We start from the raw sequence: 22272 nt of genomic DNA, 5'->3' as shown, positions 1-22272 counted from the left end.
GCAGGATTTTCAGTTCGCCCACTCGATGAAATGTTATCAATTCAATGTTTAACTCATGATTTAAAAATACTTGATGAATTAAAGCTGCTCAAGGAGCATTGTTTTATATGTTCTTTCTGATGAGGAGATGCGGGTCGCTAATCTATCAAACATATTGAATAACAAAATTCCGAGTTGTACTCAAATGTAACATCGCATTAACGGCTGAGCCCCTCGACGCAAATCGTCGTGATTGGCTGTTTGTTTGAACGTGGAAATGTTAAACCAGCCAATCGGCAAGGGCGCTTCTGGTTGTTGTCTGCGTCCAGCATACATAATTTAGCAACCTGGAAACACGGACAAGATCATTTTGAAGGCAAAAACTGCGTTTTGGGGGACTATTTGTTCAGATAAACAGGGCACGCCACATATATATTTTGTCATTAAATAACTTTCGTGGCGATTATCCTATGCTGCCATGTATCTCGGGTAAGTCTGTTTTGAGATGTGCTAGCTCGGCTAGCATGTTAAACGCATGTCGCAGTGGAGTGCGCGCAGGCACTTTATTACTACCGAATAACACAAATAATTAAGAAGAAAAAGAAATTTGCTGACATTGTGTGTCTTTGCAAATAGAGACGGGTTGCTTTTTGAACTTCAGAATGGAAAACCCAAGTTAATCGTGCTCAACCATGGTATGCAAACATCCTTTCGTCACACACACTTTCACAACATGTGTTCTCTTTTGGAGTACATTTGAAATGTACCATCTTTTGCCCCACCACAGGTAGCGAGAGGAACCTCAAGGTATGAACCCAAACTCTCAGGATGAATATTATTCACATTTAAATTAAAAAAAAAAAAAAGAGAAAGGTAGCTAGGTGATGCTAAATATTTGTATATTTTACATGCTCTTCACAGTATATGCCGTGACTTACAGATTTTCAGACGTAAAACTGACATTGAAAAAAAAATTATATGACTACCCACTAAAACTTGTCACTCTTCCAAAGCTTGACTTGAACATCTTGGCAAGGCAGAACAGGAAATTGATTGACGTGCAATCTTTTCCCGCAGAAATCCCTCAGGCCTCGCCCAAGCTATGTCCTGAACTCCAGGCAGCCGTCCAGTGTCGAACATGTGCGGGGACGACGTCCTGCGGGGCAGCAACCGAGAGCGGCCCCCAGAGGTGCCAGGACACAGGTGGCAGAGAGCGGCGCCTCTTTGGGCTCCGGCGTGGCAGCGGGTAGAAAACCAGGCGGTGAGACAGCTTCCAAAACCCGTGAGCGACATATGACAGCAGCTGAAGCTGCACCTCAGGTGAGTTCCGCCTAGCAACAGATGACGAGTGTCAATGTAAATTGATCTGGAACATTAACACAGGAACACCAATATATTACACATTTTAACCTTCAGAAAATATACTACACATAGCTTTTTCCTCATTTGCATTAATCGTTAATGCGATTTAGAAAAAATAATGATGTTGTTAGGGTTTTATTCTTGCGACAACAAATTCTGCCCAGCAACAAGTGACGTGCTTCTGTTGCACACGTGTGTTGGAGGTGAAGCCAGCGTGCGGCAAAAGCGTCTCCACTTCGGCCAAAGGAACATCTGCACATTTTGAACGATGGGCTGAGATGTCCGACGTCAAGTCGAGAGCCGAGGACTCGCTAGACCGCGAAGGGTCGACGGACGCCACGGCGCCTTTGAGCGCCGAGCAAGCGCGGCCCAATCTGAGCGACGGCCATGAACGGCACGCCGCCGGGGAGCGCCCGGTGTCCAATCAGCTCGGTGAGTGATGACAAAGTGACCAAAAAAAAACAAAAAAACCTCACTGAGGAATCACTTTCGTTCCTTGTGAAAGAAGCTGTAGGAGAAGAGCAGGAGGAGGAACAAGTCGCTCGCGATGAAACGACAACACCAAGCGGAACATCACCACCCGCGGACAACGGGTAACATCTTTTTGTCTTCCTTCTCACTATTTGACTTTTGAAATTCATGTCAGGCCAATCGTGACATCATGTGACGCCAAGGAACTAAGTTGAAGTGAGTTTAGGAACGCCATTTCATGTAGAACTTTGTCACCATCTAGTGGAATTTACAGACAGCTGAAGGCAGATTTTTGACCAATGGCAAAGAATATTTGTATGTATATTTACCAATTCCCCAAAGGAAAAAGGAGTCATACATGTAATGTGGCTACACTGCTATTAGCATTGCTAATAATAATTTGAGGAAATATCAAATCTAATGTACTAACGATGGGGTAGGTGCGGCGGTGGTTTGTTTGGCTGGCTGGAGCAGCACGACGCCGACAACAGAGCATGCGCCCAAGCAAAGAAGGCTCAGTGGAGGCAACAACTCAGTAAGTTGGTTTTTTTCAAATTTCATAATTTTATAGTTGCGAGTAATTGCATTATTTGCCAGCAAGCTGAGCTTCTTACATTACAAGTTTTGCAACTATCAAATCACGACATGTGGCTTTTTGTTGTAGATGAGCAGGTGGCCCTGAAGCAGCGGCTGCGGCAATGTTCGACCTCACTCACACAGCAGGTAAGCTAAATACGGAATGGAAAAATTCGGAAGAATGGAAATGCGTGTCCCGATACTTTTGTGTGGAGTGTCTTAGCTTCCCCGCCATCGTCCTCCATCAAATCTATTCCCGATTTGTGTGCTTTTATGTAGGCGGAAGAGGACCCAGGTTACGTGTGTTCAGCCCAGCCGGCGGGATGCCGCAGAGAGCAGCCGGCCGCCATCAGGTCCAGTCTCAGACTCGGGGTAAAAAAAAAAACAAAACCCTCAAGTCCAATTGTTCACCTTTTTGTGCGGTGAAATTCGAATCCGGCTGATTTGTGCGCGCATAGGCGGTGACTCCCATGGAGGAGGCTTCGGAGTGGGAGCGGAAAGAGGAGCAGAGACGGCTGTGGCTGGAGGAGCTGGACCGACAGAAGGAGGAGAGCGGCCTGCGCAGGCAACGGGAGAAGATGCTCCTCCATCAGGTGGGAAAGTCACACCAAAACACTTAGCTTCATCCCAACGTAAAAATGTAATAGCGAAGCAACACATGTAGACAGGCAATGAAAGGAAGGTATTGTTTATCCTCAATGAGGAATCGCTATCCCTGGTCTTTTGTGCGCGCGTTGTTGCCTGTGCAGAAAGAAGATCACGAGCTGTGGGCCGCGCATTTTGACTCACTGCAACGCAAAGCCGCCGCCCCCGCCAGCGCGCGCCCCGCCCCCTCCGGCGACTGGGAGGCGTCGTCCAGCTTGTCCCTCGCGTGGGACGCCTCCAGCAGTTGCGGAGCGGAGAGCGCGGGCCGGGCCAGCGTGGACCCCGGCGGCGGCCGGCACCCCACCAAGAGCAGGTACGGTATTTGGTGCCCATTGCAAAAAAGAAAACAAGTGGATGGGTTGAGATCTTGAACGATCAGTTTGATTAAAATGCCAATACATCTTTTTTTTTGGTTGGGGGGGGCTGTTGGGCCACACGTAAAACACACAGCAGAATGCAATGCAATATTCTTTCAGTCCACTCAATAAAAACTTTGAAAACTGGAAAATGTATACTGGGCATTATTACTGTAAGTTTCATACTGTGAGCCGCTACTTTCCAGTGCGGCTTATCTGCGTTTTTTTTTTTTACTAGCCACCAGGGGGCAATCTCCCGTTAAACAACTCTGACAGAATACTATAAAAGTATTTTGAACCACTATTTCCCTCGCCACCAGGGGGCACTTTCCACTAGTAAACACGAGCATGCGTGTTACTGTTGTGTTGGTGCCGTATGCTACGTATGCTAATAATGTGTTGCGCAGCTACCTTCGGAGCATGACGGCCCTGCTGGACCCGGTCCAGATGGAGGAGCGCGAGAGGAGGCGCCTCAAGCAGCTGGAGCAGCAGGTAAACCCGGGCCGCCCGACTTGAGCCGGACGCACTGCGGATCTTCACGCCGCCGCATCCGGGTCCAGAGAGACATCCGGGCGCAGATGGAGGAGCGGCAGCGGCGGCGGCGCCGAGAAGAGGCCGCCAGGAGGGAGGAGGAGGACGAGGACCAGAGGAGAATCGCGCTGGAGAGGGACCTGCTGCAACGGCGCTACCAGCAGGAGGAGCTCAAGCGGCGGGAGAAATGCAAGGTCAGCACAAAAAGAAAAAAACGCGCGCGCACAACTCGACTCGGTGAATTGGGATGGAAACAAAGCAGAGCTGCCGATCGCTCATTTTCATCAGCAAATTTAAGGACAAATCTGCAGTATTATGTACATACTCATGCATATACATACGCGCACATATAGCCCGCCCTATGCTAGTTTCAACTGCTTCTAGAAACAAGGCCCCATACTGATACTTGGCACCGATACTCACCCTTCCTTTTGGAAAAAAAAATGTATACAAATTGGCGTCATAACTTGAAAGGGCCGTGTGCGTGCTGTGTGTGTAGGAAGAGCAACCAGAGAAGCGAGATGTCAATGACGACAAAACGAAGGAATCGGCAACTGAGCGCGGTGAGTGGCTGACGTCCGCGCGTCCATTCCCATCCGCTCGCTTCCCGTTTATTTGCTGAGTGTGAAATTATTCCTCATCAAAACAAAGTCTTAAATTCGAGAAAATTAGCCCGCGACTGCGCTCGACAAAGTTTTCCCATTGAGCTTTTCCGTCTAATGAAGCGCACCTGTTCCAATCAAAGGGGCAGTGTACAGCAAAAGTTGGCCACTAGATGGCACAGTTGCTCAGATTTATCACAACGGAGCTGCATGCAGCAGTAAACCACTAGATGGCACAATTGCTGATTTTCATCACCTGAAAAGCAGGAATTCTGCATTCAGTTATTAAAAGACTAAAACTCAAGAATGGGCAAAATGCAGAAGCCGCGTTTTGAATTCCACTGATGTAGCGTGTGTGTGTGGTGCAGTGTTACGTCCAACCGGGAGTGCCGACGAGAAGAGAGACAGAGCTGTGCAAACAGGTAAACAAAGAAACACAACAATAATCGCACATCATTTAAAAAGCATGAGACTTGCTGATACCTGCAGAAACCTTGTCCAAATTTCACCCCCCCCTTTTTTTTTTCAAGTATGTGTGCCTGGAGTACTTGTACGCCTATTTGCGCTTGAGCAATACATTTCTTGTTCCAATTCATTGCCTCTTCATTTGAAAAGAAAAATAACACTGTTCCTAGGACAGTATCAAATTCCATTTGCCGGTACTGTCAAAAAAAACCTGTTCAAAAGTTTCAAAAATACTTTAGAGCCTCAAAATGTACACAAATTACCAGAGGTGCGTAACTTCGATTTTTTTGCTGGGCTGACATTTGTCAAACGAGTCAAACTAAGTCAGTTCCAAAACATCATAGGGGTACTCGTGCTCCCTTTTTAGATATGTTGCATTTGCTTTTAATTTGAAAAGAAAATGTTAAATGAGAGTTGCTGATACGCGCAGAGACCATGTTCAAATCTCATGTACTCGCCGGGGTGCCTGAACCCCAAGATTCACGGACGCGATGACAAATGCGCGCGCGTGCGTAGAAGCAGCTCCTCCTCCCGCCGGGGCGGAGCGGCCGCCGACTCCTGGCAACCGCAAGAACAGTGCGGGCAAGGAGAACGCCCGCGTGGCGGCAGGGTGCAAAGGAGGCGGCGACGGCGGCCGGCCCCCCAGCAAGCCCGTTCGGCCCCCCGACAAGCTCGTTCAGCCGCCCGAGGCCTACGAGGCCTTCGCCAGGACGGACAGGAGGAAGGAGAACAGGAGGCCCGAGTGGAACACGCACAGGTGCAAAAACTAATAACCCAAATATAAGCTTTAGCTTGATAGAAAAATGCGCATCTGTGGACGCACTCACACTTTTGGCCTTCAAAAAGTACATCTTATATTTGGGGAATTACGGTATTCGGTAGACAGAAGAATTCTTATTTGATGAATTTTCCCGCAGGCCCAGCCGGCGGTTCGTCCCGGCGTCGGAGCGTTACCCGGCCTCGCTGCAGAAGAGCAGACGAGAGAGTCGCCTCAAGAGGCAGGAGGAGGTTCTGGCCCTGCAGCACAGGAACTGCCCCCCCGCAAACACACACGCAAGTCTCACGCCAAAGCCCTCGCCCTCAGTCATCATCATCCATCGGATTTTTATTTTTTTCATATTTGCTCGCAGGTGGAGTCCAACCGTGCCAGTAGTTCTGCTAAAGGGTGAGACGCTCGCCACACAAGCACTCAAAATTATTTAATTTTTTTATATCTGACTTTTATTCAAAAAAGTAGAAATTGACAATTTGCAAATGAGCTACATTTTAAGGGACAACATAGCTAATCATGTTCAACTTTGACACCATCTGGGTGAAATTTCAGCTCCCTGTTGCCAAACAAAGCTGATAAATATGAGCTCCAAATTTCAGTCATTGACTCCGAATAACCCGTATTGGCCCATCAGTCAGCAAAATGTATTTTTGTTTTTTAAAGTATGTCCTCCTCTCCTGCAGGGGGCGCTCGCCCCCGGTAACGCAACCCTCCTTGCAATTCATCCCCTACATCCGCACGGATGACGTGGTCCGCTTGGAGTTGGGCGAGATGGCCCAAGCGCACGCGGGTAGGTTCGCACGCACGCACGCACGCGCGCACGCAATTGTTGCGCAATAGCGTCAATCCTTCCCGGTCGCGGGCAGCTCTCAGCTTGGCCCCGCCTCCTCCCCCTGACTCCTCCTCCTCCTCGTCCCCCGGGGATCTCCTGGCGGCGCGAGGCGCACAGCGGCAGCAGGAGATCCTCCGAGGCCTGGCGCGACTACGACAGGTGTCGCTGGCTCGCCAGCGCTGAAAGCCGCAAAACGGCGCAAGGCAACTAAAGCCGCTTTTGTGGCGCGTAGGGTTTGCTGGACAAGCAGCGGGAGCTGGAGGGACACCTGCGACGTGGCCACTCCCCCTCCAAATGTTGACCTTCTTCCTCTCAACTTTGGAAACCTCGGGAGCCACGCCCGCATTTTCAAGCCGCGCCCACTTTTCCAACCTGCGCCCACCGCTGGTTACGCAACAATGCACTTTGCTGGATTTGTTTTGTTTTTTTTTTAAACAATGCTACCCTGTTTCCTCTAGTCATGTTTTGAATTGCATTTTTAAGAACTAATTTATTGCCGGCGTGAATAAAAGTCTAAAGACAAACATTCATTTTCACTTGTATTTGTGGAAAGTCATCAAACTTGACACGGATTCTTATGGTATTTCATGATTATTTGGATTCATTTTTGACCATTGCGTTTGTTACTTTCATTTTTTTTTTATACATTGCCTTTAATGTACATTAAAATATGATTAACACTTTTTCATGATTATTTTGTCATCAAAAATTGAAGATAGTCTTCTGTATTACTTTACTGTATGCTTAATTAAAAAAATATTGAAGAGTAAACAACACAGTGGTTATGGATTTTAAATATATGATTTACAATTTACCATTTATTATAGGATATTTTATTGGATATATTATATATACATACGTCTATCAGTTTTTTAAAGCCGCGTCGGAAAAGCTACAAAAGAAATTGCTTTGCTTTCTTTTTTCGTTTATTTTGCAAAATGTTTTGACTGGTTCAACTTATGAGTAAAAAACCACATTTATAAACATATATATACATACACATATATATGTTTATACATACACACAGACATATATACATATAGATATTGACATATATATACAAATCTATACATATATGTGTACATATACAGTATATTTATAAAAGCCAGGTAAACTGCAATAAAATGAAATGAAAATCTGCAAAAAAAAAAACTTTTTTTTTTTTTTAAACAAAATTTTTTGACTAGTCTGCCTGAAAAGGAAGAAGAATTGCAAGAAAAATAATGCCGTCATGAATGAAAATCAATGCGGCGGCGTTAGGATTGTTTGTGTTTTTCGGTAAATAACTAAGTTAATAACTAAGATTTTCTTAATAAGCTTTTAATAACAATATGTAAAAAAAAAAAATGGAGTGGGACAGTGAAAAAAACAACAACAAAAAAAAACACTGATAAAATCACACTTCAACAAAGGGAACCAAAACAACTTTTTTTGTCGATACGCAGTCCTCGCGAGGAACCTGGAAACTTTTCAGCTGCTAACAAAGTCTTTTTTTTTTTTTTTTTTTTGGAGTGAAGCAGCATGCACCCCCGCGCTAGCAGGGACGACGACAACAAGGTACACAACCCCCCCCATCCGAGAGCGCGAGGGCCGGCGAGGCATTCGGGGAAGGAAAAAAGAGAAAAAGGGGTTACCTTGGGGTGAAGAGAACGGCCTACATGGCGTTGAAGCCCCTTCCTCCTCGTCCTCCTCCTCCTCCTCGCCGCCGGGGCCAACAGCCCCCCGAAAAAACTTGTCCCGCCTGCTGCGGTCCCAGAAAGCCCCGGGCGGGGTTCCTGCGCGGGTCCGTGTAAAAAGCCCCTTCTTGAGGGTGCCGCCGATGCGGCTGGTACGGGCGCCGGTTCTGATAGCGGTTGGCTCCACTGCGCCCCCGCGGCTGGCCCGGGGCGACGGGGGCGCGGGACGGACTCTTGCGGGGACGCTCGTCCGCCTTGGCGGGGGGCTCCGGCCGTCTGCCGGAAAGAACGGAACCTCGGTCAAACCGGAACCCGCGCCTCATTAATTACCCAATCAAATAAATTTGCGTTTTATGAAATGTATTGCTCGGTAAATTACCAATGAACGAGTACAAAACCATCCCTACAATTATTTCTCCAATTAATTATTTATTTTGGGGTCATTGATAAAATAAATAAATCAATGTTTCATTAGATGTATTGTTCTTCAAATTACCAATGAATAAAAGCTAAAAAATATGAATGATTTCTCTAATTATTTCACGGTCGTTAATCGATAGAATATGGGGGAAAAAATTAAATCAACTTTTCCTTAGATGTGTAAGTTGTCATTGTTTCATTGATGAAATGCGGTATTAAAGAAATCAAGGTTTCCTCAAGCGCACTGACCCGGTGGCCTCGGCCTCCCCGAGGCAGGGAACGGAGCTGGAGGAGACGCCGTCGTCCGCTTCTCCCGAGGAGGAAAGCCCCGCCCCCTCTTTCCCGTCGCGGGCGGACTCGGCGGCGGCGCCCGAGTCGTCGGAAGTCTCGGGTTTGAGCCGCACCTGGGCCCGCAGGTGCGAGATGGCTTCGTGCAGCATGCGGAGGTCTTTGACCGAGTGCTGGCCGCGGCTCTTCTTGGGGGAGGTCTTGGGAAGCCGGGGCCCCGGGGCGCGGGGGGGGCCGGGGGGGGGCCCGGGGCTCCGGGGCGCGGGGGGGGCCGGGGGAGGCCCGATGCCCCGCGCCGTTTGCGTCGGCGTCGCCGCTCGGCTCCCTCGCGCCGTCTGGAACGAGTTTCCCATTTTGGCGTGAATAGGTTTGATGACGAGAAAAGTTCTGCATATTAAAGTACGGCGCGATAAGTTTGCCTTGTGGCCCGGACAACAAACAGCGGCGACCTTCGGCCGCGTGCGGATCCGGCGCGACGGTCTGCTGGTTTTCGTCTTGGTGGAGGGCGAGCAAGGCGTCGAAACTCTGCAGCATCTTGTCGACGTCGACCGCGATGATGCCGCTCTCGGAGAAGGCCGTGAAGTCCGCGTTATGCACTGACAAGAATGCAAATCGGAGTAGTACAAAAATAACTAATAAAAACAAAATATTTATATATATACGCACACACAATGCAATGTGTATAGGTTGCACAAGGGTTATGCACAATTTGATATTGTAGAGTTTACTTAAAAAATGTCTCCAATGTACAGTGGGGGCCCCGGTTTACGAGACGAATGTGTTCGGCGGTTGGGCTGGTGAGGCAAATTCGGCGTACTGCGGGCAATCCAAACCTATGTTAATTAGCCAATGCGTGGAAAACCCCAGGTAATAACATCACAACTGTATATACATATTAAAAATCGGTATCAAAATAGTGAAGTAAGCGCTACTTATATATAATATACATGTATACAATTAAATAACATCACAAATAAAAAAATATAGATGGGATTTATTGACCTTTGAGTGGAGCTTGCTATGGCCATATTCCCTAGCCTAGGCTAGGCTAGCTTCGTTGTCTTGATTATCTCCAGCTTCATTTCCATATAAATCATCTTCTTACTTTAACTCTCTTTAACATAACGAGCAATCATGAGACTCATGGCTAATTAAAAAAGTTTGAATTAAGCACCGAAATGCACTATAAATACGGTTTCGTAACCACTCTCGATAGAACAACGCCTTCCCATTCCGCCATTTTGAAACGAGTGAGGTTGACCAATAGCAGACCGGCATCTTAGTGTTCCCGGGACACCGACCGATAGAAGGCCGGTATCTTAGGGAGTCAGACGCCGAACAGTAGCAGACCAGCATTGTAGTGACGCGGAGGCAGTTTGACGCCAACAGAAAATAAGAGCAATTACCTAAAAACGCCTCAAGAGGGAGGCAAAACAACAACCACAACCAACCCAACAGGTCAGAACAGTTGTTGATAATCGTAAAGCGGGCCAAAAGCCTTAAAGAGGCGGCGAAAGATCATAACGTGAAAAAAACGTAAGCCAGGGACGCCATAACAAAGAAATGGCGATGCACCCATGCGTATTGGCTGTTTGCAAGGCCGGGCTCGTACCTCCGAGCAAGACGGTGTGCTTGAAGCGTATTGGCTTGAATGCGTATTGGCTGTTTGCAAGGCCGGGCTCGTACCTCTGAGCAAGACGGTGTGCTTGAAGCGGGTGTCCCGGGCCTGATGTTGGATGAGGCAGCGGAGGTCGAGCCCAGACTCTTTGCTGCCGTCGCACAGATGCTGCGGCAGGACCTCGATGACCTTCTGCTCTTGGTACTTGACGATGAGGTCCAGCAGGCGGGCCGCGTCTCGCCGGAACCTGAGCGCACACAAAATCCGCAAGCTATTTCATCCGTCTACAGACCAAAAATTGTCCAATTCGGTTCAATCGCTACAGTTTTTTTTTTTTCCTTTTGAGAAATTGTCCCGTTTTTGAACAAAGAGATGGATATAGATAGACGTAGATATTTTTTTAATTGGTACCTGGCCTGCTCGTTGAGTTTCTTGAAGTGCTTGCTGTGAATCTTCCACCGCCAAACGCTTTCGGGAGAGTTGCGCTTTTCCACCAGCGCCAGGAGGGCCTCCAGTTGTTCTGCGGGAAGAAAAAGGGAACATCAGGCGGGGAGGCGCAACCCCGCCCCGCCCTGGCGGCGCTTCGTACCGGGAGAGACCATGTCGGGGTTGAGGACCGTCTCTTCGGACAGGACGCAGCCCCCGCACGCAAACAGCTGCCGGTAGGTGTTTGTCCTCACGTCCTCCAAGGCGTCGATGCCCAGGAAGACCACCGACGGGTGCCGCTTGAGCGAAACCAGACCCGGGATCTGAAAACCACAAAGGTGGCATTTTAAGACGGCCCAACGGTCTATGGCACTGGGACTCGCAAAAGAAAAATCTACGGGTCCCAAAACAAATGTTTGGAGTCCCCAAAATTGCGCTGAGCAAAACCTGAAGCTGACAAATTCCAATTTGTTTCAAAATAAAACCCATTAGACAGAGCAACATGAAATATGCCCACGTGTGAGCGGCCGCGCAAAAGGCATTTAGATGAAGTAAGAAAGGAACGACGGCATTGCGAGGTCAATCGAGCCATTTCCTGGGTCCCCTTTTAAAGACCTCGCGAAAAAGGTAATTTGGTGACGTTTGACCCGGCCAAATACAATCAACTCTGGAGGAACGTGGGGATGAAATCACCTGGTGAACGTGCTCCTCGATGTCCTCGTTCTTGACGATGACCAGAAGTTTGCGTTCGGAGACTTCTTGTTGCAAGAAGGAAACGGGATCCTGCTCCGTGTGACCCTGCTGCAAGAGGTACGCCTGCGACAGCACCAACACACGCTAAATGAATCCAAAGTGTGTTCGGAACACTTCCCAGAAGTTGGCAAAACAAACGTAGAAAAGAAGACCCGAATCAAACTGTCCTCGAGCAGTATGGCACCGCATGTATCAAGATAGGAATCTTTTTTTTGATTTGAAGTGTCGTTCAAATTGGACTGATGCACTCGCCAACCTTTGTGAAAGTGATTTAGGCATTGGCGCAAAGGTTGGGATCATCAGTTGGTTTTCATGAAGCACTACAAAAAACAATGAGAAATTACTTTTTAAGGGGCTGAAATCAGAAGATTTGGGTCATTTTAAGCGAAAAACAAATTGCTTTTTGGACCATTTGGATTCACTTTTTTTTCTGTTCTTAAGTATCGAATGGAGAACATCAAAATCAGGTGACTCCATCTCAGGTGGAACATCGGCAGTAGCGAGTGTTGTTTGGGAAGCTAACGTCGAGAAGTAGGGTGACGCGTACGTACGACAGCGGCGACGACTAAGCTACCTTGACGTCCCCGAAGAGCCGGTCGTCCGGCCGGACGGCGTGCAGGTAGAACTGCACCATGGAGCTCCTCTGGACGTCCTTGATGATGTCGCACAGGTTGCTGAGGACCTCGGGCCTCAGCTGCCGGATGACGTCGCTGAGGGCGGCCGGCGGCGGGAGTCCGAGGGGCTCGGCGCCGGGCGGCTCGGTGGACGTGGAGACGCTGTCGGACTGCGTGGATTCGGGGTGGGCGGCTGGAGGGCAGGGGGGCGAGGGCGGAGGGTCCGAAAAGTGCCAGCCGTCTTCGTTTTCGCCGGCCGCCTGCGCTCGTTCCGTCTCGTCCTCGTCCGTTCCCGCCCTGACGCTGGACACGAAGGCGCCGACGGTGCTGGCGAGCGCCGACTCGGGCCGGTCGCCGAAGCCTCGCAAGATGCCGCCGATGCCGTTCTGGAGCGAGCTGACGTAGCCCTGGACCGGTGGACAAGGGTGGTACAGGGACACGTACTGGGAGAAGGGCATCACCACCGGGGTGGCGTAACCCGGCAGCTCCGCGGGATGGTACGGGAGCGCCTCGGGGAGTCGGCACTTGATGCTCTCCTCCTGCAAGAGGAGATGCAGGTCGGCCGAGAAGTGGCCCAAATGCTTGTCCAGGATGTCGTCGATGCCTCTGAGGAAATTGGACGGCGGCGAGGACGCCAAAGCCCCGCCGGACTCCTCCTCTTCCGAAGACACCGTCAAGTCCACCACATCCACGGGTTCCTCCTTTACGAATCCCTGCCGCGGCGCGGACGGCGCGGCGCTGGCGGAGTCGGGACCTTCGCCGCCTTGCGTTGTCGTGCTGCTTCCTGCAAAGGGCCCCAAAGGAAGCTCAGTCAACACATCACCTGCAATCAGACGCAACCGCGAAAAAAACACAGAGGTGCTAATGAGGCTCTCTCCAGGCGTATAAGGACACACCCTTCATTTTAGGGTCAAAATATGGTCATCGCTGCTTGAAAATAGGTCATTTGAGTGACCATTTTTTTGGTTTAGTGAACATGTTTTTTTTCTCATCCGTGGCACTGAGAAAGTAAACTTTAGAGGAGATGCTGCTGATACGGGATATACACTGCACCGTTTGTTATGACTGAAAATGAAAAGCTCCGAATATCGGTTATGCGCCTACTTGACTGCTGACAAGTGTTATTGCTGTTGGCCATGAAAAAAAAAATGGGTTTGTGTAAAAAGTGAACAGGTGCTGCGACAAACCTGCCGACCCCTTGGGGGCGGGGGGCGCAAGCCGCTGGGCGGGGATTCTTTGCTCTTTAGGCAGCGGCGGCGATGACGACTGACACCGGGGAGGCGAGGACGGCTCGGGGGAAGGGCGGGCGGCGGGCGAGGGAGGGGGGCTGACCCCGGGGGACGAGATGGGGCCGGGCTCCGGCGGGGTCGCCGCGGTTAAATGCAGACGGGGGTCCTGGGGGAGGTTGCGCTCCCTCCGCGCGTACCTCTCGGAACAGAGACCTGCGCACATGTCATTTCGTTCAACGGGCTTGCTGAGCCCGCACAGCTCCTCCGAGGAAAATCTCCACTTTGCCACCGGACACGTGGGACCGACGTTACCGATTATAGAGGACAAGCGGATCTTTCCAATCGTGTCTCATGCGTTTGGTTGCGATGAAACTCAGACAACATGAACACAATTATGGACAAAAATGAATAGGCCCGAAGATATCCGCGGCCGTATTTTCCGCACTATAAGGCGCACCTTCAATGAATAGCCTATTTTTAACCCGTTTGATATATGAGGTGCACCGCATCCTATGGCACACTTGAAAAAATTCAAAGTGAACACTGAGAGAAAGAGCGCTATGGAGTTGACCTGTGATGGGGATGAGCCTCCACGGGATGTCTTCGTCCGACGTTCTCCTCGCGCCGCCCTCTCGCGGGTCGTAGTGATGGCTCTCTCCGCCGGGACTGAATCCGTCCAGGCTGCTCGCGCTGCCCGCCGTCTGCTCCTGCGTCGCGCAAGACGACGTTAGCACGCGCGCTCCGGGGAGACGGGACGGCGTCCAAACGCGGAACTACCTCCAGCTCGTCCTGCGTCCGCAGGTCCATGTCGCGGTTGGCGGGCAGGCCCATTTGGGCGGCCACCTGCCCGAACGGGGACAACTCGGCCGGACCGTCCGCGGGAGCGTTGGCTCTGTGGTTTCGGTGCGGAGGCGCCGCCCCCCTGGAGTTCTGCCTGAGACCTGCCGGGTGACGCGCGCGGCGTTAAGACGTCGCCGTTCTTGTCTTGGATTTTTTTGTTTTTGTTTTATCCACTTTATTCAGCATTCATTTTGACTTTTATTTCACAGCCAGCTTTAATTTCTTCATCGAGACTTCTTTAACTGACTAGCGATTTATTTTCATTATTATTATTATTATTTTAAAAGAAGAGTATTTTCATCCATGCCACTGAAAGAGTTAACCGGGTGGCCAATCGTACAAGTAAAACAAAAGGTTCGACGGCCTTCAGCAAAGTAGGAAGACGTGCACTCGCCCGTGAGCAGTTTATGAAGTCTGGCGGCGAGCTCGGAGCCATCCTCCTGCACGGACGCGCCCGCCAGACCCAGCGACTGAATGGCGAAGGCCAGGGAGCCGGGGAGGGGGGCGGCCTGCGCGCGTTCCGCTGCCAGGCAAAGGCAAATGAAAACGTGGCCGGCGCACACAACATTTGGATTCAAGTCGCGAGGCGCGGCGAGCCCTCACCCGGACCCTTGACCCGTTCCGACGGCTCGTGCGAAGCCTTCAGGTACTTGAGCGCCCGCTCGGCCACCTTCTGCTCCATCCTTCGCCTACTCGTCTGTATTTTGGTCTCTCCCGCCCGCACCTCCTCGCGCCTCACCTCGTTCTCGGCGTTCCTCTTGCAGGTCAACACCAGGTCCATCAGCTGCTGCAACTGAACACGCCGCAACAGGGTCGGGGAAAGAAATCACTTTCCAATTGTAAAAAACAGGAAGAAGGTGATTTTACTTGACTGCTTTATACAGTACGTGGCTCATGAAGAGACCTCGGGGCTGACTTGATAGAAGGGACGCTATTAGCGAGAGTAGTTTATTGACGCTAATTTGCATTTTAATATCAGTAAAACGCCTGTTTTTGGCCCTGTTATTCAGGCGTGACCCTGGCGAGAACCAGCGCTCAGGATGATGGCTGGATGCACGTTGCGTGGCCCGCAGCTTGAGCTGCAAAATGGATGGCAGCACAAGGTAAGCGCAAAAGAGCCGTTTTACATTTTCAAGATGGGTACCATAAAAGGCATATTTAATAAGAAATGAAGTCGCCAATGTGTCAAACGTTATGTGAACATAAGCAGTCAGGCAATGAAGGTGTAATCAGTGGTCACCTTGAGCGTGTTGCTGCTTGCGCCTTCTCGGCCCTTGACGGGCATGACCTCAGGAGTCTCCAGGTGCGCGCAGTGCAGCTCCACCATCTTGGCGGCGTGCGCCACCGCCAGCTGGTAGCAAGCCGGATTGTGAAAGTACGTGCGCAGAACGAGGTCCGCGTTGGGCCGGTGGCGTTTGACGGCCGGCCCGGCGGCGGCAGTCTCCTCCGCCTTGACGTCGTACTGGCCCACGTCGAGCGCTCGCACCTGCGGGCGTCGGGAGGTGTTAGAGCGCCCCCAAAAGGGATTCGAATTCAACGCTCAAGTCAAGGTACCGCTGCTTGAATGGCATTGGGACCCTGAGGAGGTGTTGAGGGGTCAGGTTCACCTTGCCCTCCTTCTGGCCGATCAGGTACTCTTGCGCTTGGAGCTCCACGCCGGTGGCGAGCTCCGAGGTAGGATTGGCCTGGCTCTTGATGAGGGCGTGGTGAAGCGCCGGGATAAAGTGCTTCAGTCCTGCGATCTCGACGCTGTCGCCACCCAAGCCGCCGCAGGATGAGGCAAAACTGGCTGCTAAGTACACACAAATAGGAACTTAAACTTTTTTTTTTTGTTTTAAACTTTTGGGACATCTCATGCAAAATCACCTCCAAAACAAGGGTTCAAAAGAAGGCAGGAGAATGGAAAACGTCTTTGATAAGCCATCAGGTGATTTTGGTGAAAATGAACTTTTTACACATTTTTTCCTACTTTACCCTTCATTTAATAATGTCTTATCTATTTTTAACATTTATTCATAGCCTTTGTGTGATTTCACACTTATAAGCTCATATTCTCTTAACTATTACATTTACTGTAAATAAATACTCTATCTGACGTATTCTTTTGGACTACAAGTCAACTATAACTTTTTACTCATGATTTGAGCCCTGCAGCTTATAGCTGATGCATAGTGTGACCAATGAGAGTCCAGGGTTTTTGAATCCATGCAACAATTATGAAATAGAATTGAGAAGATACGACTCAATGGTTGTGCTCAGAAAGAGTTGGAAGTAGAAAAAAAAAAAGTGTGTTTGTGTTCCTCACCGGGTGCCTTGACCTTTCTGCTCTCGGGGAAGACGAACACGGCATGGAGACATCTCTTCCAATTCTCTCCTCTCTCTGAGCAAAGGGTGGCAAGTATTACATTATGATTTCGGTATTAGTGAATGGGCTTCCTACCGGAGGGCGTGGCCATCTGAGCGCTGGACAGCAGGAAAAGGAAGCCTCGTTCGGTCAGCTTGCTCACCAGAACCTGCACCGTAAAACACATACACACTCAACTCATTTTTGGTCCAATATTTTCTTCTTATAGCTTCACATTTTCATCCAATGTTTTCAAATATTCATTTCTTTTTGCATTTATCACATATTTTTTGTGTTTGTCAAATACCCCAGTAAGTATGAATATTTGTACATAGAAAACCTATCTTACAACAGATTTTTTTATTGGACTCCCAAAGTGGCAGATCAGTCATCAAATGAAATGATAAATGTTGAAGAGCATTAGCGCAAATCTTTTGAACAGAGGAGCACATTTGCTGTTTTGTTTTGTTTTGACAAAAGATGGCCGCTCACCAGATTCTTGTCCTCCAGCTGGTGAAGCAGCTCGCTGACGCCATTGGCGGAACGACCTCTGTCTACCACCTCCAGCACGCTCCAGTGATAGTTCCCCGCCGTCACTACTACACAGCAAGGCAGAGGCGTCCGCGACGTCGCCTTATCGACAACACGCTAACGGTTCCGAAATGACGTGTTTGTGTGCTGGCTCACTTTCCCCGCTGCTGCGATGGAGCTTATAGAAGAAGAGCAGGGGCGGGAGCAGCTTGGTCAACGTGTCCCACTGCATCACGCGTCCCAGCTCGAGCTTGGTGGGGCTGGAAGAAACAAAAGGGTCAAGCGAGACGCCGTTGAAAGGATTAATGCAAAAATTGGGGGAAATGCATAAAACATCGGGTTTACAGTATGTCCAAATCTGACAATAGTTCCAACTTTGAATGGCAGTAAATGACCCCGACATGGGCTAAATTTGACACCTATAAGATGTACCTATCCACCTCTCGTTTGCAAGCATTTAGAAGGGATGGCAGCATGACATATTGAAAGTCGTCATGTTTTCACAATCTGTACAATATTTTAGCCTCCTCATGGTTTTTTTTTGTATGCTGACATCACATATCAAAAACATCAAAAAGCCTGAGTTGGGTCAAAATTTCCCCCAGGGGTTAATGAGTATTATGCTTTATTTATGTCTGTGACACGCACATTCCATGCTCACGTTGCTTTATTTCTGCAGAAACACACAACACTTCTGCAGCTCAAAATCATCAATGCAAACTCAAATTGAAGTTGTTTGAGAGTCTTGGTAGTTACCATTGGCAACTACTCACAGTTTGTGTGGGAGGAAGGGCAGCGATGAAGAGCGCAGGGAAATGGGGAAGAGTTTCTTGTCGTGGTGCACCAAGTCGCCGCTCCACACAGTGAACTGTGCCACTTCTGGTGGGGCAAGACCACAAAGTAAACATTTATACCATCGACCAAAAAAAGCCTTACATTAAAAAAAAAAAAAGTGAGAGCACCAGAACTCACCTTTACTTGTCTCTGCTGGCCAGCTGTTCGCCCTGCACCACAAGGACAACACCTTCTCAGTATGTTTTTTTTTTTTTTAAAACAAAAAAGGCACCGCATAATTCCCCAAATATAAGACGCACCTGTGTATAGAATGCACCCTAATTTCGGGGCCTGGCATTTTCCGTGTTATCGTGTATCGCGTAGGAGACGCAGCAACACTTAATACCTTTACATGTTCCTCAGTGTTAGTAATACTCCTGCGCGTGAACAAGGATGAACTTGGACGTTGGTTCAGTACGCTCACTTCTTTTCTTGAAAATAATGCCGTAAGTTCAGCTAACAGCGGTTGCTAATCAGGCAACTAACGCTGCCTACTTCATATTCCGCAAATGCGATTTCAATCTCTTTGGCGAGCGGCGCACAAGTGAAATATGTCCAAACGTACGTCAAGGCGTCCATGGTGCTGCGGCTTACCTGCCGGAGGCGGAAGGTATGGAAGGAAGCGGCACGTCTTTGCCCTTGTAGTGGAAGGTGACCACGGCATAAGGGCACACCTGGCGGGGCCGCTGCTTCAGCTCGGCAAAGTCGTACTCGTAAAAGTAATGCTGCAAAATCGAGGGCGCGTGAGGGGGCGGGAACCCGCCGCCGAGGCCGGCCTTCGCGCGGGCTCACCTGCGTGTACTCGAAGGCGCGGTAGGAAGCCACGGACGTGACTTTGCTGACGTTCTTGGAGAGGTGGCTGTCATAGCCGGGCGTGGGGTCCAGCACGTTCTTTATGTTCTCGTGGATGCTCTTCACTTTGCCCTGGGAGGCGCAGGCGCCGCGTCAGGGTCACGTGACCGCCAGCCCGTCGCCACTCACCTTTATGACTTTGAAGACGATGATCTGGCCGGCGGCTCCGTGGTTGAACGGGTGGCCCTGAATTAAGTCGGAGTACCTGCTCAAGTAGACTCCTGCCGAGGAAAAGACGAGTCTTATTGAGCAACTCCGGAAGAGAGCCTGCGTAACCCGAAGGAATCTAGAAAAAGCTAGAAATATGAATTTCCTTCAAAGCTCACCCGTTTGATTTACGGTTCATGTTCCCATTGTTTTTTGCATTTCAAACATTTCCATTGCTTATTCGCTGTTTTATTTCCACTCGACACCAGAGTGCAGGAAAGCTGCTAACTACAAATTTTGCGCTATCATCCTTACAAGCCAAACAAGGATGGTGTGACATTTCGCCGCCTACATACAGTACATAGAGTGAAGACAAGCGTTTGACTTGATGTATGACTCCCACCTTTATTGGGGTCTCCCAGCGCCGATTGCCAGCTCGGACCCACAATCAGGCCCTTCTCGCACAGCCGTGGCACCTGCGCACACGCCGTTGAAAACAATGGAGAAGAAGTAGGGGAAATCTTGCCCAAAACGATTGCGCCGCTTACCTTGGTCTCGTCGGTCAAGAGGAAGCAGTAACTCTCCTCCAGCTCCTTATCAATCCGCCCATCCGTCTTCATCGCCCTCCTCTTCTCTACAAACTGACCCCCACACACAAAACAACATCCTGTCCTCATTTTTTTTTTTTTTTTAGTGGTTATATTTTTCTAGAGTGAAAGGATTAAAATGTTGCTTTTCCAACAACGCCCCGTTTCGATAAACAACATTTTTGAGATTGCAAACAGATACTTTTCCCGCGGAAAACGTCAAAAATGTATCAAATATAAAATGTATCGTTTTGCAACGTTTTTTGTTTAGTTAAAAAGTAATTCCTTTAGATGACTCTTTTTTTTTTTTTTTGCTGAGAAGGACGAAGACTGCAGCAAGCACGCGAGCAAAGTAAAGAAGCGGTCCGGCACCTCCTTCTCCAGCTGCTCGCTGTGGACCAGCCGGGGGCAGCTATAGGTGAAACGAGCGGCCGAGTTCACGTCCACGTGGCCCGCCGTCACGATGCTCATCACGCCCTCGTACTCCCGCGACTCGGTGGAAATATGCTTCAACAGATCTGCAAAAAGAACCACGATACTAAATCCAATCGCACCTTTCAAGCGACTGCATCCAAGACAGTTCTCTGTGTGTGCACCCAAAATTCTTTAATGTTTTGGACCACACCTTCAAAGAATTGCCTGTTAAAAGCATTCGCTTTCTTTTAAGTTGTAGGCTCGTCGCCTGTCTTTCAACTGGGCCTTTCCCCTTCCCAAAGACATCTGTTTCTTCCTCGTTTGACTTCTTTAACTCTCAAGGGACCGAAGTGCATCCTAGGAGAATCCGGCCAGTTTGCAATTTTTTTTTTCAAAATAAAGTAGCTTTGTGACTCGGATAATACGTAAAACAGAAATACTGCGGTCCATTATTTAGGGTGTGGCTCATGCGGCCCTGTACCAGTGTTTGGGGACCTCTCCTCTAGATGATACTCTTGGTTTAAACCGCTAGCGCAGTAGAAACACATTAAACCCGGAGGGAACTTTTGACTGATCTCAGGATTTTGATGTGAGATGTTTTTTAATAAACTCTGCAATAATGCCGCGTGTTACAATATACAATGAACATATCGAATGCCGTCCCGCAAAGAGAAAGAAGTCTGCTTGTCGCATTCTGCACGGGCCTGTTCCTATGCTTTCAAAGGTCAGGTCATCGGCCAGTGACGAGAAACCTGCCACATGCGCCCTAAGCCACTTAAAAACTATGGTCTACGGAAGAAGTCGCATCCTGAGAAATGTCTTGCAGAATGTGAAACGTGTTGCACCATGTCATATTGTGCCATATACGCATGTGCTAATCTCGCACTCGCAGACACATGAGGACCAAAATGTAGACAAGCATATTGGGTTCTGGCCACACTTTGTCCCCCACGCATTTTTTACCTTTTAAAGGCTGGAACCTTCATGTAACAAATGGAAAAGAGGGTTCGAGCGGACTGGTTAACAACGAAACAAATACAGTGTCGTGTTGAATCATACATGTTACAGAAATTTGCAAAATGACGGCTCTCTAGAAAACTGTCTTATTGTGTAAGATTTAGAGCATTTTTAAATTAAAAAAAGAACTAAATGATTATACATTTCAAAAACTTGCTAATAAATGTGTTCTTAACAACCAACAGAATGTTTTAAACATAATCGTCGGTTTAGTTTTCATGAAATGGTTATTACATGGACGGTGGCAGTCGCCATGTCTGCTCTAGCTCCGGGCAGCAGGAGTGTTTACCGTAATGCCCCTAAAGCTCCCACGGGCGCATGCGAAAAAAATCACACATCCCCCCTTTAAGTATGTTTTGAATGTAGGTGGAACTTAAGAGGGGCAAAGATGAAAGTTATCAAAGCATTAAAGAAATTAAATCGCGCCGATTCCAGGCGCACTTGATTCCAAGCCCGTTGCGCCGCAAAACGTTTGAAAGTGAACGAAAATGACGTTTCTGTAAGTCCGCTGCTCGCTCGGCGACTCGACCCACCTTTCTTCTCCTTCTTGGGGATTTGGAATTTGTCGGGCTGCATCGGCATGTGCCTCTTGTGGACGGCCAGCGACGACGTCCGGACGGGCGACAGCGCTCCGGGACCACCGCGGCCGCCCGGAGGAGCCTCCGGCCGTTTGGAAAGAGCCTCCCCCGGGCTGGAAACGAGCGCACTCGCGCACTCGCCATCTTGCACGCTAACGCTCGCCCCGCGGTACTCCGAGGACACCCTCCTCGGCGGCGGGTACGAGAGCCTCCGCGCTACCCCGAACTCCATCGGTCCTCGCCCTCTCCGTCAACCGTCCGCGCCGCCGCCGTTATGTTCTTCCCGACGGGAAACGCGTTAGCGTAGCAGTTGTACAGTCCTAAACACAACGGTCGCCATGTTTTCGCCGAGTACTACTACTTCGTTGGGATCGAGTCGCAGCTTGAGTGCGGAACGAGCCTCTGCTGCCAACTATCGATTATACCATGTAACTACAATTCAAAACAGTCAAGCGCCGGGCGGATATGAATGAACCTTTGTGTCGTAATTTGCTTGTTGACGGCTTTGACAAT

The 22272-nt window shown here is 49.3% G+C and overlaps 2 protein-coding genes across 3 annotated transcripts; one reads left to right on the top strand and one right to left on the bottom strand.

The window, feature by feature from the left end:
- Positions 1 to 275: 275 nt before the first annotated feature.
- On the top strand, positions 276 to 7121 carry ccdc66 (coiled-coil domain containing 66). Of its 2 annotated transcripts, none has more exons than XM_088424074.1 (21): positions 276 to 468; positions 616 to 674; positions 767 to 786; positions 1057 to 1299; positions 1545 to 1773; positions 1850 to 1934; positions 2253 to 2347; positions 2477 to 2535; positions 2668 to 2760; positions 2847 to 2981; positions 3138 to 3346; positions 3797 to 3881; positions 3950 to 4114; positions 4420 to 4483; positions 4891 to 4944; positions 5504 to 5744; positions 5905 to 6040; positions 6118 to 6152; positions 6443 to 6549; positions 6626 to 6750; positions 6824 to 7121. In XM_088424074.1, exons 1-21 carry the CDS (start codon positions 458 to 460, stop codon positions 6890 to 6892), a joined length of 2319 nt encoding a protein of 772 aa, XP_088280200.1. In that variant the 5' UTR covers positions 276 to 457; the 3' UTR covers positions 6893 to 7121. The 2 variants fall into 2 exon arrangements, with proteins under 2 accessions (XP_088280200.1, XP_088280199.1); XM_088424073.1 differs by having other exon boundaries at positions 1847 to 1934.
- Positions 7122 to 8102: 981 nt separating this feature from the next.
- tasora (transcription activation suppressor a) lies at positions 8103 to 22129 on the bottom strand. The gene is made up of 28 exons (XM_088422804.1): positions 21715 to 22129; positions 20123 to 20268; positions 19712 to 19804; positions 19567 to 19639; positions 19146 to 19237; positions 18957 to 19088; positions 18759 to 18889; positions 18303 to 18334; positions 18104 to 18209; positions 17487 to 17590; positions 17292 to 17398; positions 16896 to 16968; positions 16761 to 16835; positions 16063 to 16247; positions 15696 to 15941; positions 15059 to 15248; positions 14850 to 14978; positions 14393 to 14556; positions 14187 to 14322; positions 13574 to 13828; positions 12347 to 13209; positions 11713 to 11835; positions 11183 to 11342; positions 11005 to 11113; positions 10662 to 10840; positions 9384 to 9571; positions 8937 to 9310; positions 8103 to 8543 (listed from the first exon to the last, which is right to left on the bottom strand). Exons 1-28 carry the CDS (start codon positions 21989 to 21991, stop codon positions 8246 to 8248), a joined length of 5040 nt encoding a protein of 1679 aa, XP_088278930.1. The 5' UTR covers positions 21992 to 22129; the 3' UTR covers positions 8103 to 8245.
- Between the last annotated feature and the right edge of the window lie 143 nt (positions 22130 to 22272).

The sequence above is a fragment of the Hippichthys cyanospilos genome, chromosome 9, assembly GCF_059441005.1.
Source record: "Hippichthys cyanospilos isolate Australia breed blue-spotted pipefish chromosome 9, RoL_Hcya_1.0, whole genome shotgun sequence".
NCBI lineage: Eukaryota > Metazoa > Chordata > Actinopteri > Syngnathiformes > Syngnathidae > Hippichthys > Hippichthys cyanospilos.
This window is presented reverse-complemented; position numbering and strand designations above follow the sequence as displayed.